The sequence below is a fragment of the Gobio gobio genome (assembly GCF_949357685.1).
Source record: "Gobio gobio genome assembly, chromosome: 9".
In the NCBI taxonomy this organism is placed as follows: Eukaryota; Metazoa; Chordata; class Actinopteri; order Cypriniformes; family Gobionidae; genus Gobio; species Gobio gobio.
The window spans coordinates 8,019,242-8,039,452 of NC_137115.1; the positions used below are offsets into that span (position 1 = coordinate 8,019,242).

The following is a 20,211-nucleotide window of genomic DNA, read 5'->3' on the forward strand; positions in this document are numbered from 1 at the left end:
TAGGAGAGAGCTCCATGAACTGAACTGAGTGTGTCAGATAAGAGAGACACAAAATCTGCAGAGCAGTGGGTCCCCAGAACTGGAGTTGAGAACCACTGGCCTACAGAACTAGACTGAGAGACCATTTAAAGGCCTTTGCAGGTGTTTTGAGTTAATTAGCTGATTAGAGTGTGGCACCAGGTGTCTTCAATATTGAACCTTTTCACAATATTCTAATTTTCTGAGATACTGAATTTGGGATTTTTCTTAGTTTTCAGTTATAATCATCAAAATTAAAATAAATAAATATTTGAAATATATCAGTCTGTGTGTAATGAATGAATATAATATACAAGTTTCACTTTTTGAACGAAATTAGTGAAATAAATCAACTTTTTGATGATATCCTAATTATATGACCAGCACCTGTATATAGCTCTGGAAACAAATTAAGAGACCACTGCAAAATCAGCAGTTTCTCTGGATTTATTATGTACATGCATCTCTGTTTGAGTAAAATGAACATTTTTGATTTATTCGACAAGAAATTTCTCCCAAATTTCAAATAAAAATATTGTCGTATAGAGCATTTATTTGCTGAAAATGACAACTGGTCAAAATAATGAAAAAAATATGCCATGTTTTCAGTCCTTGAATAATGCAAAGAAAACAAGTTTATATTTTTAAACAACACAATACTTATGTTTTAACTCAGAAATCAATATTTGGTGGAATAACCCTGATTTCCAATCGCAGCTTTCACGTCTTTTGTGAGTACTGTGAATTCAGACACTTCTTTTATCATACGGTTTCTTTTGCCTAATATATAATATGGATGCGATTTCAGAAGCATTGTGTTCGTTGTGTTATATGAGCCATCACGTGCCAAAACTGGTAGTAATGTGCTAAACGGATTGAATCGAAAGAGCTTTGACATTTCACAGCCAAAAAAGCAGCAACTTTGATCATTTATAAATTAATTTCTCACTCGAAGTTCTCATTTAATAGGAAATTTATTTTCACATGTCAGCAAAAACATCGTAGTGTTTTACACAGCTACACCTGAAAAGCAAAAAACTAATCCAATGCTGCCGGCACAGTAATTTGCTTAAAACGGTGGAAAACCTGCAAAATCACCAAATAAAGGAACTTTTGAAATGTTTTATACAATGTGCATATGACATAAACGTATAGGCCATCTACAAATGTATGACAAATGACCACAATATTTCCTATTTCCTTCCGTGTGAAAAATACATCTATCTGTGAGATAAAATAAATGTTTCGAGGAAAAAAGGACAGAGTATAAAGAGATGTTTACCTCGGAAAAAATAGTTTAAGTAAATGCTTTTTATTACAACAAAATAGAATTGCACCAACTCTGTTATAACAGAGTTTCAAAAGCACATCGGGTAAGTGTTCTATATTATGTCATGAGAATCATTTGACAAACAAGCTCTCTATACAAAATGTACATTATCATATATAAATTTGGCATTCAGTGGTAAAAAAAATGGATGTTTTACATATATATCTATGTATAATTTCCTTTTCATAATCACCTAGTCCTCCAAACCATAATTACAGACTGATATTATTCTGTTTTAAAACTTCTCAAAACTTCTGTATCGCATAACAGATCATCAGTTCTGGTCCTTATTGATAAGAGGAAAGGATGCCGACATTGATTCAGTACAGAAAATACTCAACTACAGCTAGTTTAACCAAACCATTTTTACATGTAAAACCACATTCAAAGTCCATCGTCTCAGTGGATGTCATAAAAAGGCAGCTGTTTGGTCTATTTATTTCCATTTGTTAAAACCTTTGCAGTCTCTTCGTACTGATGTCTATCCTCAACGGTCAGGTTTATGAATGCTCCTTCCAGTATATGCTTGTCTATCAGCATAATCTAGGCTTCTGTTTAAAGGCAGGCCTGCTGCACCTGTGTCAGAAGCTCCCCGAAGCGATCGAACAGGCCCTCGACCCATGTCCTGTTGCCCATGCAAGTCTGGACCGTCTCCTCCTGCCCCAGGTCTTTACCTCGCGACTTCAACAACTGAATCTGGGATAGGAGAGAGAATCACAGTGCATCAGTCACGGAAGCACAAAGTAGATTTGTACATTTTCTAAAGAAAAAAAAAAAGTGTTCCGAGATTCAGATTCAAACCTGAACCCGCTGGGCCAGAGGTTCCCAAACATTTTTAGACCTTAAACAAATTATTTACATGAAGTATTCCCTGAAATTTTAAGTTAATATTTCAATATTTTAACCACACATTCACATGTTCATGGTTCTCTGAGGTAAACAGATTAAATATAGAATCTTTTTTTATTTTAAATATAGGGCTGCACGTATAGGACGTATTTAAATATATTACTGTTGTAACTTACACTTGTCCTGTAAAATAAAAATTTAATTTGTTTTTGTTACAATACTGATATTTATGTTTTAAAGTCGGCTTGAAACAGAAGTTGTGATAGTCTTTTTCCCCTATTGTGGCATACATCCGAGCGAAACAACTTTTCTAAACAGAATTATGTAGGGTGGGGCTTGATTTTGTCCATGGGGATTTGATTTGATGGTCGTGGTTTGCTATTGGTCGATCTCATGTGAATGACAGGTTGCCCCGCCCTTACGGCAGTAAACCACAGGCGTCGGAACCATTGTATACGGGTGGGACAAGACCCACCCACTTTTTACGATCAATGATATTGGACCCACTCACTTTTATCGTCTCTAACATTCAGCACATGTCTGTTTACCTACCCCTAATCGATAAACACTTATTATTAAACACATATTAGACGCTTTATTTCCACTTTTCTAATATTTTCTTAATTTGTATTGAAAATAAATGCCTTTCCGATTTGATATGTGATGGGAAAACGGAGAATTAATTAAAGATTAATTTCGGCGAAAGCAGGACTCGAACCGCGGGTCGATTTGTGTCAAAACTAGATGCCGTGCGTCTTACCCCTACACTACTATCGCTCTCAATGATATGGCGATTTACGTAATTTTGTCTTTCCGACCTATACGCTTACCAAGTAAAGCGGTATATTTGTACATAATGTAATTGGCATCTACTCCAGTAAAAAAATTCTGAGGACCCACCCACATTTTTTTTGCTTCCGACACCCATGCAGTAAACACACCATCAGAGAAGAAAACAGATTTCTGCAAGAGATATATATTCTGCAATATTGCATAAAAAACAAGAATTTTCTATTTTGATTTGATGGTGACTTTAACTTTAAAACATTCAAACCTTCAAGTTTTTTATTCTGGAGGAATACTGGTGAAATGGTGTAAACTTTTATCCCAAAATGCTGGAAATAGTGTGAATGTGCAAATAAAGTGAATCTGTTCCCAGAATGCATTTTAAACTCACTGCTGGGTGGAGATGGAGTTGGTGAAAGCAGCATTATTTAAATTAAAGCTGCAAGCAGCGATGAAAGGTCCCTTAGCACGGTGGGCAATATGCATTTAAGTATATCAAAATAGGAGGACTACATCAGTCATTTGTATTTGCTAGGGATGCTCCGATTGATCGGCCGAAGATCGCTATCGGCCGATAATCATATTTTATGACTCGACCGGTACTCACTAAACTTGGCCGATCTCACGAACCGATCGCAATTTGATGTCAGCGAGTGAGGGCGTACATGACGCGTGGGGTAGGTAGTAGCAAATTTTCAAACGAGAGCTTTGAAGGCAGAAGTGGAGAAGGGTTCCATGTGAACAGCAGTTGAACACGGGTCAGTCGGTTCTAAGGGATGGGCGAATGCTGTTCGGAAGTATCGATATACAGTAGTTTGATACAAGCGCATCTGAAAAATAGCGGAGTATGCAGAGGAAAGTGCATGATACAATTTGTCCTAAACATGACACATGCTTTATATTAAGGGCTTTAAAATAACTGGTAAGATATAGTTAACACGTATAGTTTAAAGCAGCTTGCCCTGTCAGACGCTCTGAGAGATACTTGTGCTGACAGACGGATACCTGCGGTGTTTAATGCGTTTGAAATGTGGTGCTTTCCTCAGTGCATAACTTACATTTCACTTCATGCAAATATGTCCATTTTGCTGTCAGGAGACGACGAGCCTTTGCATGTTAATCACCGCTAAAATTCAGACTTCCGCGAGCAATAATTCTGACTAAAGTATACATATTTCTAAAATATTTGTTGTTGGACAATAAATGTGCCATATGTGGAATTTTAAACCTACAAGTATGTATATTTTTATGAAAGTGACCATTATAATTGGGTAATCAACTATAGGCTAATATGCTTTTGTTTTTATTTTCCTTTTTAGTTCAGTGAATTAAAAAACAAAATTATTAATACATGCCTACATTACATTCACTGTATTTGTTTATAGCCTTCAATATCAACACTGTTTAAAGGACATCATTGGGCAGGATATGAAATAAAATTATTATTAAAATAAATACAGATTTTTGTTTTTTTATCCAAATAGAAAAACGTAGAAAATACTGCCCTATTAAGTATCCTGATATGCATAGTGTTATGCAGAAACCCCATTTTAAAGGCATATTAAAATGTTCACTGTATAATGAATAATTTTTGTGATTATTTAGTACCCTATTTAGTACAATAGTTACATTACATTATTACCATAAAAATAACAAAAATATAATAAAGGCAACGTCTATAGGGTTAACAGTAGGGGTGTAACGATTCATTTTAACAACGATTCGATTCATATCACGATTTGAGGTTGTCGATACGATTCAAGGACGATATTGGTTCATTTAGAACGATACGATCCGAAACGATTCAGTGACTTGAAATCGATTCAGTAACTGTTTAGCCAAAAATTGTGTGACTGAAATAAATATCTGGATACTGGTCAGTGCAGGTGAAGTTTCCTAGATTCCTGTTGTTTCTTGTAAGGGAATCAGGTATCAATTAATTATGGATATAAACAAACAAATAAACAACAATTAATGGCCAATGCATTCAAATTGTATTTGAATAAAGTGCAACCAACAGTTTAGGTTGAATTAACAGGAAGTTAACCTTTTCTGCTCTCATTTTCAATATTCAATACATTTTCAATAAAAGCACAGTAAGTGCAACCAACATTTCAACAGTAGGTTAACCTGCTACTTCTGCTTTTGTTTTCCAACATAATAATATTACAATATTAATATCAAAAATAAAGTGCAACTAACTTCTCTTCAGGTTTAATTAATAGTAGGTTTACCTGCTACTTTTGCTGTTGTGTTTCAACATTAAAATAATATAAATACAATATTAATATCAAAAATAAAGTGCAACCAACATTTCTTCAGGTTGAATAAACTGGCTGAACCTGCTACTACTCTCAGTTTAATAAACAAACAATATTTAACAAAAGATAAAATGTAACCAACTACTCTTCAATGACTCTTCAGATTTCTTTTTCAAAAATATCAACATGATCCGACCGCAGATCACTTCTCTGTGCGTTCACTATGTCGCCAGCAGTACTAAAGCTCGCTCTGCTGGCACACTGGTGCCAGGAATGCACAGGTAACATTTAGCAAGGGTTGAAAGTACAGGTAGCTCTTTCTCCTGGTGACTTGATCATTTCTCGCTGGTTGGCTTCTCCTCTGCCATCCGCCATGCTATGTTTTGTTTTCTTAGCGCTGCTGCTGGTGCGTTGCGATGATGTCACAGATAGGCAGACTGAATCGAGTAACGTTTAACGACTTTATCATTAAAAGTGCTAAGAAAAAAAAATCCATATAAAGTATGACGTGTTAAAATCCAATGCGTTATTTCCTAATATCGATACAATCGATTGATTACCTTTTTAAAACGATGTTAGATCGATATATGTCGTCCGGAAGGCCAACTTGCCGAGCACAGATCGATGTAGTTAGATCATAGGAATATAAATCGATACATCGATGTAGTAGATGAATCGTTACACCCCTAGTTAACAGTGATCAGAGAGCTTACAAATCAGTAAAGCATTGGAATCGGTATCGGCCGATCACCATGACAAGGAATCGGTACTCGGTATCGGCAGCAAAAATCCTGATCGGAGCATCCCTAGTATTTGCCACAGCTCCTGCTACCAGCTGGTGGCGCTATGACTATAACTACATTTTGCCGTGTAGATGTCTTCAGGTCAGGGCACTTATCAAACATGAGAAGTTTAAGGCCTTTAGATTAGACTGACCAAATATGATGTTGATCTGTTTAAATCTCTAGGAGTAGTTCGTCAAAGTACACCTAGAAATGGCAAAAACTGCTAAAATTTTGCAGAGACAAATAAAAAAATATCACACCCTGTTGGTTTTCAGATTTTACTCCCATGGACTTTTTTGTAGTTATTGAGCCTTTACATGTGTGTGCCGAATTTCATACTCGTACGTGAAACGTAGGGCGAACGACACTTAATTGAATTTTTGTAGGTGGCGCTATCGAGCCATTTTTCCAAACCTAATTCTGAAACCCATATCAGACATACATTTTTGCCACTTTTAATGCGTGTGCAGTTTCATGAGTTTTCGAGTAGTTTTCCAATAGGGTCCTCACACCCTCGGTGCTCGGCCCCTAATAACAGCCTTTGATTTGATAATTGCACTAAGCTATATCACGATTTTATTTTTGATGAATTCTGCAGCCAAATGTATTTGTTTTAATTTTACATTAGATTTAATTATTAGCTTGGCGTCCCTGCAGTTCACCCATTTGGAAAACCCTGCACAGGCCAACGTTCAGGTCTTATATTGCATAAGCGAACAGCTTGAGGTGGAGTATTTTACCAGACACGTCAGAGCTGATACTGATATGAACACTGTCAGTCAAAACAAGATTCCTTCAAAGATTCAGAGAGCTTGTCAGCAAGGACTAGTAGATTGTTTATCTAAAAACACATTGACTCCTCACCTCCTCCACACACATCAGGTATGTGTGGTACTTATAGTGTTGTAAAGCGTGATATAGGGAAAACCACTTGGTTTTCTGCTGATCCACTGTGTATTCCTGATTGAGAGGGAAAAACAGAGAAATAAAGACTTTCAGTGATCTAAAAGCCAGTATGGTATACCTCCTAGTGGTCAAAATAAAAAAATCAAACTAGCCTAGTTGTTATCATGATATTTGACATTAGCTAGACTACTAGACCTGGAAGACTTACCAGGGGAAGTTTGCTGAGGGATTTCGAGGGCTTCATGGTTTTCCTGTTGTAAGCTCTCCCACTTAACCTCACTTTAAAAACGGGGGTCTCGCAGTCAGTTTTCAGCTCAGTGACCACAGACAGCTCAGGAAAGCTGTCTAATGCATTCTGCCGGACAAAACAGACCAAACAAGAAAAGTCACATATCCTGAAATCATATACAAATACAGTGACTATGTTTACATGCACAGATTTACATTAGTTCTAATCAATTTAATCCAACGGCACATTCCAAACTTTTGCTTCTATATTCATCAGATATATTCTGAACAAAAAGTCTGTGCATGTGAAGAGCAGCACTTTCTGTAACCGGCTGTGTCAGAGTCGGATGACTGCAGAATTCAGATATTTAAATTTTTTTTGCCTTTCTAGTAGGGATGTTTAGAAGTACATAGTTCAAAATCATCAATTTGGCGGGTTGTCGACATGATTAGTTTAAAGGAAGCCATGTCATTTGGCTAGTTTAGGGTCATGCTCACCAGATACATCCCATCCCATTTGACAAAAATATGAAGGAAAAGGAAAGCGTTCTTCTCATGTTGCTAGCTTTTCTTCTGAAGTAAGCATTAATTTAAAAATCTATATTGTAAATACATGTAATAGATGTTATTGTGAACGATTCATCCACGTATGTGTTGCTTTTTTATTTTAAATGTTTGACCTTGTAATTTTAAATCAAAATTCGAACGACTTCTGCCTGGTGATGGATGCAGGACTTCTCCAATAGGGATGGGCACATCGATACAGCAGTATTGATATATCAATACTCACAAGCTTGTGCCAGTGTCACATGACTATGAGAAGTGAGCGTGCAGCGAAAAATTTGATTGAAAGCAGCCTTCTGTCAGTGAGTTTAATATTTGTAATATATAAGCCCACTGCATTTGTAATTTTTAGGGGTGTAATGGTACACAAAACTGACGGTTCGGTACGTACCTCGGTTTTGAAGTCACGGTTTGGGTACGGGTTTGGTACAGCAGTTTTACAAAATTGCTTTTTATTTATTTTTTATTAAACAGTGGTTTACTGAAAAAATTGTTTGTCTCCTTAAATTAATTCAATTATAACTAAAAGTGTATTGAAGATATTGTTATAAACTATATAGGGAGCCCTTACTTGCACATTACTTAATCAACATTCAAATAACATATTGTATGCAAACTTCACATAAGGCAGTTTTTGCATCAACTTCTAAATCTAATTATACAATTATGTTTTTTCTCCAATTCGTTGTTCGTCCATTTTCATGACAGGTTTATTTAAACATACATTAAATAATCAAGACATCCCTAAAAGGATAAGTAGTATATAATTCATTAATTAAAATTAGAATATAATCAAAAAGTTGATTTATTTCACTAATTCCATTCAAAAAGTGAAACTTGTATATTATATTAATTCATTACACACAGGCTGATATATTTCAAATGTTTATTTCTTATAATTTTTATGATTATAACTGACCACTAAGGAAAATCCCAAATTCAGTATCTCAGAAAATTTGAATATTACTTAAGACCAATACAAAGAAAGGATTTGTAGAAATCTTGGCCAACTGAAAAGTATGAACATGAAAAGTATGAGCTTGTACAGCACTCAATACTTAGTTGGGGCTCCTTTTGCCTGAATTACTGCAGCAATGCGGCGTGGCATGAGTCGATCAGTCTGTGGCACTGCTCAGGTGTTATAAGAGCCCAGGTTGCTCTGATAGTGGCCTTCAGCTCTTCTGCTTTGTTGGGTCTGGCATATCGCATCTTCCACTTCACAATACCCCATAGATTTTCTATGGGGTTAAGGTCAGGCGAGTTTCCTGGCCAATTACGAACAGGGATACCATGGTCCTTAAACCAGATACTGGTTGCTTTGGCACTGTGTGCAGGTGCCAAGTCCAGTTGGAAAATGAAATCTGCATCTCCATAAAGATGGTCAGCAGTAGGAAGCATGAAGTGCTCTAAAACTTCCTGGTATACGGCTGCGTTGACATTGGACCTCAGAAAACACAGTGGATCAACACCAGCAGATGACATGGCACCCCAAACCATCACTGACTGTGGAAACTTTACACTGGACCTCAAGCAATGTGGATTGTGTGCCTCTCCTCTCTTCCTCCAGACTCTGGGACCCTGATTTCCAAAGGAAATGCAAAATGTACTTTCATCAGAGAACATAACTTTGGACCACTTTTTTTCCCTTTTTGTCTTTAGCCCAGGCGATACGCTTCTGACGCTGTCTGTTGTTCAAGAGTGGCTTGACACAAGGAATGCGACAGCTGAAACCCATGTCTTGCATACGTCTGTGCGTAGTGGTTCTTGAAGCACTGACTCCAGCTCCAGTCCACTCTTTGTGAATCTCCCCCACATTTTTGAAAGGGTTTTGTTTCACAATCCTCTCCAGGGTGCGGTTATCCCTATTGCTTGTACACCTCTTTCTAAAACATATTTTCCTTCCCTTAGCCTCTCTATTAATGTGCTTGGACACAGAGCTCTGTGAACAGCCAGCCTCTTTTGCAATGACCTTTTGTGTCTTGCCCTCCTAGTGCAAGGTATCAATGGTCGTCTTTTGGACAACTGTCAAGTCAGCAGTCTTCCCCATGATTGTGTAGCCTACAGAACTAGACTGAGAGACCATTCAAAGGCCTTTGCAGGTGTTTTGAGTTAATTAGCTGATTAGAGTGTGGCACCAGGTGTCTTCAATATTGAACTTTTTCAGAATATTCTAATTTTCTGAGATACTGAATTTGTGATTTTCCTTAGTTGTCAGTTATAATCATCAAAATTAAACAAAAATAAACATTTGAAATATATCAGTCTGTGTGTAATGAACGAATATAATATACAAGTTTCACTTTTTGAATGGAATTAGTGAAATAAATCAACTTTTTGATGATATTCTAATTATATGACCAGCACCTGTTTATAGGCTAATATAGTAAATATATTTAGAGTTGACTTCTCTAGTGAACTAAAAGCTGTGGACACTGAATGACTTCTGAGGTAAATGTAATGCTATGTGACATTGTTTACAAGCTGTTTTATTGACGTCTTTCCACGGTTGAAACACGGATTGAATGATTATACGACATGATACATTTCAGTAAGTTGTAATGTATCCTCAACATACCTTTAGATATTAATTCATATTTATTCTTTAGGAAGAGATGCTTGAATTGACACGCCTATACTGTGATCTGTCACATTACATTAAAGAGCGTCAAAACGACATTTTTCGTTTGAATTTCGTGATAAAACGGACAGAATACTTAATATGTTCGTGTGGGAACTCGGATTGAAGTGTGTTCCGTGCTTAACATCTCTGCGAGGTGCTAAGGATGACGTAATCACGTCGGAAAGGTCACGCTAGACGTAGGCAGAAGTACCGCCCCCTTGTTTACAAAGCGCTTGTGTGAAGACTAATACAAACGCCCAGTAGCAAAAACACTACATTTTCAACTTCAAAATCATCCGACATCGTTGTTTTACCTGTTTTTTGCTACAGGGCGTTTGTATTAGTCTTCACACGAGTGCTTTGTAAACACGGGGCGGAACTTCTGCCTACGTCTAGCGTGACCTTTCCGACGTGATTATGTCATCCTTAGCACCTCGCAGAGCTGCGCAAGATGAACAATTTAGGTTAAAAAGTATATTCATTTTCATTTTATTTTTGAAATAAAAGATAAAAGTTTAGTTTCGCTAGATAAGGCCCTATTCCTCATCTGGGATCGCACAGAGCCTCTGAAGCCCATCAAAGCGCTTTGAAACTGCATTGATTTGGACCTTCAACATTTTGGTTGCAATTGAAAAGCATTATATGATGAGAAATCCTGGAATGTTTTCTTCAAAAAACTTAATTTCTTTTCGAATGAAGAAAGAAAGACATGAACATACTGGATGGCATTGGGGTGAGTAAATTATAAGGAAATTTTCATTATGGGGTGAACTAATCCTTATGCTGCGTTCACACCAAACGCGAATAGAGCGTCTGGCGCGAGTGATTTCAATGTTAAGTCAATGGAAAGGCGCGTTGACGCGCGTCTGGAGGTCCCGCGGCGCGAAGGACGCGAATCCGCCTCATTTGCGCGTCCAGTTTGTGCGAATGGCGCGAATTGGACGCGAATTGAGCGTCTTGCGCGATACGCGCGTTACGCGCGAATGGTGCTTTTGTGCATTCACGCGTTTGAAGCGAATTCGCGTCTGACGCCCGAGTTGAAAAATTTGAACTGTGGCGTCAATTCGCGCCACGTTAACCAATTAGGAGCCTGCTCGCTGCGGTCACTAGGTAAAGTGACGTGATGAGAAACCCTGCATAATTTAAAAATAGAACTATTGTGTCACAAAATGTAGTTTTAAGACTTTTTCAGGTGAGAATGTAGTTGTTTAAAGCTCAAATCTGTGGTTTATTTATAAAGAGAGCGCCTATTTAAAAAAATAATCTTGTGCTTTTGGAGTTGTGAGATCCAGGCAATCACCGGGCAATCACCGCTCATAACCCCGCCGAGAACAGCCTTTCCTCGGCTAGTCCTTCTGACGTCTCTGTAGTGGTTCGTCTTGTGTAGATCTAACGGCCGATCTTTGCTCTCATGAATCTATAATTTGTTGTCTGCCAAATCGTTTTGACTGAGGGCAAAGAGAAGTTCCATAACTTTATATTTTAAGGATATTTAAATTATCCTTATATTTATATTTAAGGACAATTTCGCTTCCAGTGCTCGATTTCTACGCACATCCAACTCGCTGCGGACGCGCGAATGCATTCAAAATGTTTGCGCGTGAAACTAGACGCGGTAGACGCGATTTTGACGCTCTATTCGCGTTTGGTGTGAACGCAGCATTAAACAGCCTGAAATTTTTACTGAGGTTGTGTGTGAAAAACACAGACGTGGATAGGACAGGATTAAAACACGCGTGTGAAAAAACTAATTTCTCTAACGTCTTCCATTAAAACTAGTCCCGTCTGAATAGGGCGTAATATATATATTTTTTCTTTTATTAATATAATTTTTTTTCCCTTAATGTGATTATGACTGAGTTGAAGCAGGACTCTGATGTACTGATGGCAAAATGGAAAACAGTGACTCGTGACTCACTTTGAAGTTCTGACCCATGCGCAGTTTGGGCAGCAGCCTCCGCCTGTTGTCTGTGATCATTCCATCCACCCTCTTCATGTGAGGCAGCAGCAGCTCGTCTGAATGCAGGAGCAGATCAACCACAAAGGTCAGCTTCACCATCTGCCACTCATTAACACTCCTGTTACAAAACAGACCGTTCTCACCGTTCTCTCGCTCCAGCGCGTTCATGACATCCGCGTCCAGGGCTACGCTGATCAGCAGCTCTACGAAGCTCTTAAAGGTCTCCTTCATCGTTCTGGTGTTCAGGAAACGGGACGCGAACGGAACCGGAGGTGTAAACTCTGAAAACGAGAGATGGGATTGGACAAAGAATGAGTGTGGGACAACAGCAACAGACAGACGGATCCCTCACGAGATATTATAGTGCAATAGCAACTAGACACTACATAAACTTTGAATAGGAAAATATTAGCCAGTGCAAACTGAACTATTTAGTTTAAATCATTCCAATTTAAAATACATTACAGCAAATGTTTAAAAATATCAGTGGTTTGATGCTAGCATTACATTTATGGTTGTAAGTCAGTTTTAGCTTTTTATTAATACAAGTTGAGAAGAATTTATGTCTAGATATTTCTTAAATTTGAAAATTTCTTAAAAGTATTACACACTTGTTGGTGCACAAAATAAGTGCTTACTAAAACATATAATATTTTATATTTAATGGTTTTTACTCATATTTTTGAATTTTGTAGATTATGTCACTTATTGCTGAGTTCCCACTGTTTTTACACAGCTTGGCCCAAATGAGAAGAGTTTTGAGCTTGGGTTAGTTCACCCAAAAATGAAAATTCTGTTATCATTTACTCACCCTCATTTCATTCCAAACCCGTAAGACGTTGATGAAATCTGAGAGCTTTCTGTCCCTCCATAAGACAGCTAAGCACAGCCACTTTGATGCTTCAAAAAGTTAATCAAGAGATCATAAAACTAATCCATATGAATTGAGCGGATTAGTCCAAATTTTCTGAAGAGACTCAATCGCTTTATATGATGAACAGATTGAATTTAGGCTTTTATTCACATAAACATTCATCAACTCACACATCAGCTGAGGTAAGCGGAAGCTCAAGCATGTTCACTTGACGTGCGAGAACCAATGAGGTTCATTCTCGTGTTACGCAGCACATTTGAGCTTCAGCAAGAACCAATGAGGTTAATTCTCGTGTTACGCATCACGTTTGAGCTTCTGCAAGAACCAATGAGGTTCATTCTCGTGTTACGCATCACGTTTGAGCTTCAGCAAGAACCAATGAGGTTCATTCTTGTGTTACGCAGCAAGTTTGAGCTTCAGCAAGAACCAATGAGGTTCATTCTCGTGTTACGCATCACGTTTGAGCTTCAGCAAGAACCAATGAGGTTAATTCTTGTGTTACGCATCACGTTTGAGCTTCAGCAAGAACCAATGAGGTTAATTCTTGTGTTACGCATCACGTTTGAGCTTCAGCAAGAACCAATGAGGTTAATTCTCGTGTTACGCATCACGTTTGAGCTTCAGCAAGAACCAATGAGGTTAATTCTCGTGTTACGCATCACGTTTGAGCTTCAGCAAGAACCAATGAGGTTAATTCTCGTGTTACGCAGCACGTTTGAGCTTCAGCAAGAACCAATGAGGTTCATTCTCGTGTTACGCATCACATTTGTGCTTCAGCAAGAACCAATGAGGTTAATTCTCGTGTTACGCATCACGTTTGAGCTTCAGCAAGAACCAATGAGGTTAATTCTCGTGTTACGCAGCACGTTTGAGCTTCTGCAAGAACCAATGAGGTTCATTCTCGTGTTACGCAGCACGTTTGAGCTTCAGCAAGAACCAATGAGGTTTGTTTTCACGTGACAAGCAGGTTCGGTTGAGATTATGTTTATGTTCGCTGATCAATATTTATATGTGAATAAAAGCCTAAATTAAATCTGTTCATCATATAAAGTTATCAAGTCTCTTCCGGAATTTTGGACTAAACCACTAGATTCATATGGATTAGTTTTATGATCTCTTTATGAAATTTTTGAAGCGTCAGTGGTAGTTGCGTAACTGTCAATGGAGGCACAAAAAGTCTTACGGGTTTGGAACGGCATGAGGGTAAGTAATTAATGATATAATTTTAATTTTTGGGTGAACTATCCCTTTAATCAATTAGCAAAACAATAGGTTCAATCACTTAAAAGTTCTGAAAAGCCTCTCTTTTCCCATCACTGATGTGCATCTAGGTTATAAGGTCAATTTTCTCCAGCTGTCTCATGTCTCACCATCATCCTCACTCACAGCCTCTGGTGAGGAGTCGGAGGGAGATGTCGTGAACTCCTCTTTCCATTTCTTTCTCTTTTTAGGTGGCGGTTCAGCCTTGGCTTTTGGCTGCTTGGGTCTGGGTTTAGACAGAGCTTTTTGTTGTGTGTTTTTCTGTGTGGGAGAGTCCGACACGGTCACTGCAGTGAATCGTTGGGCCAGAAGAGCTTTAGCCTGAGAGCCTCTGGGAACAACATAAGATAAATAAATTAGTCATTTATGGAGTCTAATATGTAAATTATCAATAGTGTAACTAATGGAACAGTTCTGACCAAAACCGAAATACTGTGAATTTTGTGCTAGCAGGCTAGAATAGAGTAATGTGTGGGATCAGTTTGATGTTGGAGATTTCAAACACACTGGCAGGAGATTGATGTTCCATGGAAAAATATTTGGCTGAGTGGGCTTGCACAATAGAGGCCTGTGGCTCAGCATGACATTTTAGAGAATAGCAAAAACATGATTGCTAACTCATCTGCGCTGCTTTCGTCATGCGGTTCATTTATACATTTACATAGGGCAGGGCTCCAGACTGCGACCAAATGATCGCATTTTGCAACCTTTTTTCCTGCCGGTGAGACAAAATTTTGTTAGAGGTCAGACTGGTTGCGTCCACCACATTGTCCTACTAATAAGATCTGCCTTTCTGCAGTGTGTGTTGGGTGTGAGAAACATCAAATGAAATGAAAGGGGAACGAAACGTATGAGCTGCTCAGACCAATAGCAGCGTTTTGGACAGGACAGGTTTACTCGCGGGCCGATCTCAGTTACTACACGTTACTAATTGACTGCGTCAACGCTGTTAATTAGTCAAGGTCAATAATTTTAGTCGACTGGGTAAGTTGGGTACGATATGAAATTGTATTAGTACCGGTACTTTAAAAATGACAGCAGTATTTCTTAATTTACGTCAATGTGTGACCGCAGGAGTGAGGACGTGTGTGTGAGCTCTGCTTCCACTGTTCACTAAACAATGGAAGCAGAACAGTCAAATATATACACGCAGCTCAGGAAAAAGAAAGCAACAGAAAATTGTGACGTGGCCGGGACGTGCTTGCGCTACCGGACTCTGACCTGAAGCGCGCGAAGCCGCCCACACGCCTTTCACTCAGATCGCGGATTATTGGTTTTTAATGGTAAAAAATATGTAAAAATGCACGTCCTGGCGAGTATTCGGGTAAACGCAGTCGGATATGTCTTTGAACGTATACAGAGTTGAATGAGAAATCGGGTGTTACAATGAATTTGGTCCGTGCAGCTCTTAAAGGGCCGGACCTAATATTCTGTGTGAAGCAGGGCAGGAACATGCCGGCCAAGTGAGTTTTTAGGATTTTTTAACCCTAAAACAATGATAAAACAATGAATAGTAAGTTCTGTCATATTATTCATTTACTTGTAATGTTTTTTTGCCATGGTATCGATTAAGTATCAGTATTGAGGTATTTTAGTCTGGTACCGTATCGAAGTCATAATTTTTGTATCATGACAACACTATTCTATATAAAAAGTATTTGCTGATATTCTCTTTTTTTTGTTATGTTGGTTTACAAATTTGTACCTTTTTACATTTTTTTCAAGGGTTTACATTTATACTTTTTTTATAGTACACTACTGAAGGTCAACGTTGCAAGTTAAATTAAATGTTTTTAAGTTAAATTACTCTGATAAATTAGACGATAGATTAATCGATTAATTAGTCGATAGATTAATCGATATAAAAATAGTCGTTAGTGGCAGCCCTACTTTTCAGTCCACAAATCACCAATATTCACCAAGGATTTAATGTAGTAATGCTAACCGTAACCATGGTACTGTGGCAGAAATAGTCGAATGTGTTTACATTATTCATTTCAGGGTGCGTTCAACTTTATGAGAGTGAAATGTAAGCACTTTTTTCAAGGATTTTTCAAGTGCTTCCCAGTTTTTTCTGCACTTCTAAATTCTAAATCACTTCAAAGTTCTAAATATTATCTAATTTAAATGTTATTTTAATGTGATGACCAAAAACATTATTTGTTCATGTATTGTCCCCATTTAAAAAACTAAAAGCTTTGTTTAGATATAATGAAATCTTGTAAAATCTTATATTATGAAATATTGTAAAATGTCAAATCATCAAGGAATCTATTTTTGTCAAAGTTTGACACTTTTTTTACTGAAGTATGAAGTTAGGAAAAGTCACAAAGTCTCATGAAAATCAAAAAGTTCTTCAAATTGCGAAGAATTACACAGAAAGCAAGTAAAGAGCGCTCCTTCAATAATCACTGAAGCTGTCGGTCAGTTCAGTATGATACAATAGAAAAACAATTAGAGTAGAATATTTAATTCTTAAAATATTTTAACCCCCTCCAGCGTTACCAAATCAGGTGCTGGACACATTCTTGTGTTCAAAGACAGGTAGGTGACGCCAAAGTCTCTTTAAAGTCATAATGAAGCATAAATAAGTAGACTAAATGATTGGAGAAGTCCTGCATACATCACCAGAGATCCAGTCATGATATTTTGATTACACATTACAAGGTAAAAAAAAAAAGTGCATAGATGAATTATTCACAGTAAACATAATTCTTAATAAGCTGAATTCAGAGTAAGGACAAATATGGCCTGTACCTCATTGAATGCATGGGCTTGCATCGTGGTTTCCTACTGCAAACTCGAACATACTCCCGCTTGTTGACAGTGTCAAGAAATTTGACATGTACTCTCCTGTACATGGACTTCGCATCACCAAAATAGCCCAAATACTGTAAAGAGCATATGACACTGCCTGTTGTTCACAGCATTTTGAGATATGCATTGGAAGCACACTATATTGCTACATATATTGTGTTGTATTGACACTTACACTGTTGGTGGCAAAGAACACTCGTTTCCCGTCCCTGAGCTCGGGTACAAACTTCTGCAGCAGGGCTTTCTGGACCTTCCAGATGGCTGGTGGTTCGACCCCTGCAATCAATGTGATCTACACCCAAAACACACATCAAAGGCTTACAGAGACAAAGGGTTTGATGAAACACAGTCAGGCAGTCTGCCCTATGTCTCATATAGTTGACAGGAGGTTGGTGAAAACATCATAAACTGCTCAGCAACAACAGATACGTCAATTAATGTAATTTTAACAATTTAGAGTCAACATGAAACAGCATTAACCCATTTTACTTCCATAACCAAATGGAATATTCAATGAAGAGAGGTTATTCCATTGACTTAGTTGGTTAAAGTTAACCAATAGCCTGCACAGCCTAGATGAAAGGGTTATGAAGGAAGGCATTTTTTTCTTTGAAATAATGTCCAGAATAAATTGTGCTAGAAGAAATGGTTGCGCTTTTACATATGGAGTTTCTTTGCATTATTTGCATATTTGTAATATCAATATTATTTGCTGCAATTGTATATTTGTATATTTATTATGTTCTGTACCATACATGTTAAGTACCATACTCTCTTTGGCCCTGTTTACACCTGGTATTAAGATCAAATCACAAGTCAACGATGCTAAATACAGATGTCCTTTTCTGCAGATGCAAGTAGTAAGATCACTTTTATGTTGTCTATATCTGATTAATCTCATATGGACACGTTTGGTTGAGTTTAATAACCAGCTAGTAAAGCGCTGCCGTTACCAACTTGTGTTCATTCTCTTCAGTTTCAGCTCACATGCAATGCCCGACATTATCGACTCTGGGTTATTTGAGACGGTTATATTCTTTTTAGATATTTCTTGGGCTATTTCAATTAATGCACCAACGTTATTTCGTTCTCATATTTTTTAACAGTAGACCTATGTTTTATTTAAAGTTGTTTCTCATTATGCCTTCGAAAACGCGCAAGTGATGTCTGTAATCACTTTGATCAGGAAAAATAAAATTAAGTGCAAGATGTGCAGAGCCAATCTGTCATGTACATAACATTATAATGAGAACACAATTGTAATAGTGTTGTAAATTATATGTGCTTTAGTTGCCCGTGTAGCGGCGTTGTTGTTAAGGTTAAGTGTGTAAAATCACTGTGTAAAAACTAGCACGGCCAAGTTCACTTGCGCATTCGCGTCCTTTTTTGCTGATGCAAGTAGGTACACTGATTAATCTAATATAGGGTGCGTTTGGTTGAGTTTATTAACCTGCTAGCAAAGCTATGTAGGGTGCTGTTTATTCACAGTTTCAGAACAATTACAATGATATGATTGATCGGGTTATTTGAGACGGTTATTTTGTTTTTAGATGTTTCTTTTTAAAAAAAACATTTATGCATCATAATCTAGCAGTTATTTTTTCTAGTCATATGTTCATGTTTTCATAGACATGATGTTTGTATTTGTCAACGTTAATTTTCGTAACACTCTTAAAATAGTTTCATATCTCCATGACGGAGACATTTTTGAGACCTGTCGATGATCGAAATGAGAAATTTACAAAAATTCCCATCCCTAATGCGTACACATTATGGGAGAGGCGCTAGCCAGATGGAATTTAAACTTTGTCGCTGGAGACCCAAGTTTAGTTGCAATGATATTACACAGCACCTGAAAATAGGCTAACTTCCGTCAACATACCCAACGTGACAACCTGCTTGCACAGAGAGCGTGCTGGGGACTATTTTCAGGCGCTGTGTAAGATCATTGCGCCGCTGCACTCATGGTACGGCAGTAAAGTTCCTTGAATATTACACAGGAATGAGAGTATAGTTCCTAGCCATATCGGTCTAGAAAATCTGCATTTTCCGTCGGTCTTAGTACACGATGTAACTACAGAAGAGTCAAGTTTTAATAGGAAAAATATAGAAACTCTTTGGTTATTTTTGAGCGAGATGCTAACGGTCTAATCAGATTCAATAATCTACACTAAGCTATGCTAAAAGTGCTACCGCCAGACCCTGAGATCGGCTGAATGGATTTGAAAATGGAAAAACTCAACTGTTTAACTCTAAATTAGTCTTAAAATTAGCCTATTTTCAAAAAAAGGGTCGTGTTCCTTTAAAGCAAAAATTACTGTGATAATCATGAAATACATCTATCATATAGCCCACCCCTAGCGGTTAGCTTTTTTCTTTTTTTTTTCAGAATAAATTGTGCACAATAAATCCAGTAACATGTAAGTGTTGATTTCATGCTGGCTTCAATGGGCTCATAAATGGCACAAAAAGCACATCTCAGCATACCTTCATCCTTTCAATGTCCTCATTCCTAACCACAAACTCATCCCGCTCCCGGTACATGCCCTCCCCTCCACTATCCGACAGCTCGTCGTCCATCAGGCCCTCGATAGCAACTGCGGTCAGTTGAGCAGCTAGCTTGTCTGGAGGCACATCCTTCACCAGCTCCTCTGCAGAAATCTCCTGTACAGCCTTCGGTTGGTCCTGTGGCTTGGCAACTATAGGCTGCGTGCTGGAGGCCTGAAGCTGCTTTGTATTGTCACCTGAATAAGTGTAATGTTGAAACAGGAGAAGATTAACTAGGCATGTCATAATACCTACATTTCAGTATCTCAATAATAATGATTAATTTACTAAATAGAAAGCTATAGCATCATGCCTTTACCTTTACATATAGTCCTATCCTAAATATTATATTATAATATGACTTGGGCACATAAATGTAATATGAAGTTTTAAAGAAAATGTCTAC

At 37.7% G+C, this 20,211-nt stretch overlaps 1 protein-coding gene across 1 annotated transcript in view; it reads right to left on the reverse strand.

Moving 5' to 3' along the window:
• Positions 1-974: 974 nt before the first annotated feature.
• Positions 975-20,211, reverse strand: part of qser1 (glutamine and serine rich 1) — a 34,573-nt gene continuing 15,336 nt past the window's right edge. Inside the window, exons 5-13 of the mRNA XM_079824826.1 lie at positions 19,746-20,002; positions 17,434-17,550; positions 17,199-17,332; positions 14,552-14,772; positions 12,451-12,588; positions 12,266-12,363; positions 7,144-7,290; positions 6,894-6,989; positions 975-2,044 (exon numbers count right to left, since the gene is read on the reverse strand). Of these exons, the coding sequence (XP_079680952.1) occupies positions 1,904-2,044; positions 6,894-6,989; positions 7,144-7,290; positions 12,266-12,363; positions 12,451-12,588; positions 14,552-14,772; positions 17,199-17,332; positions 17,434-17,550; positions 19,746-20,002 (1,349 nt within the window). The 3' untranslated portion in view covers positions 975-1,903. The remainder of the gene's footprint in view (positions 2,045-6,893; positions 6,990-7,143; positions 7,291-12,265; positions 12,364-12,450; positions 12,589-14,551; positions 14,773-17,198; positions 17,333-17,433; positions 17,551-19,745; positions 20,003-20,211) is intronic.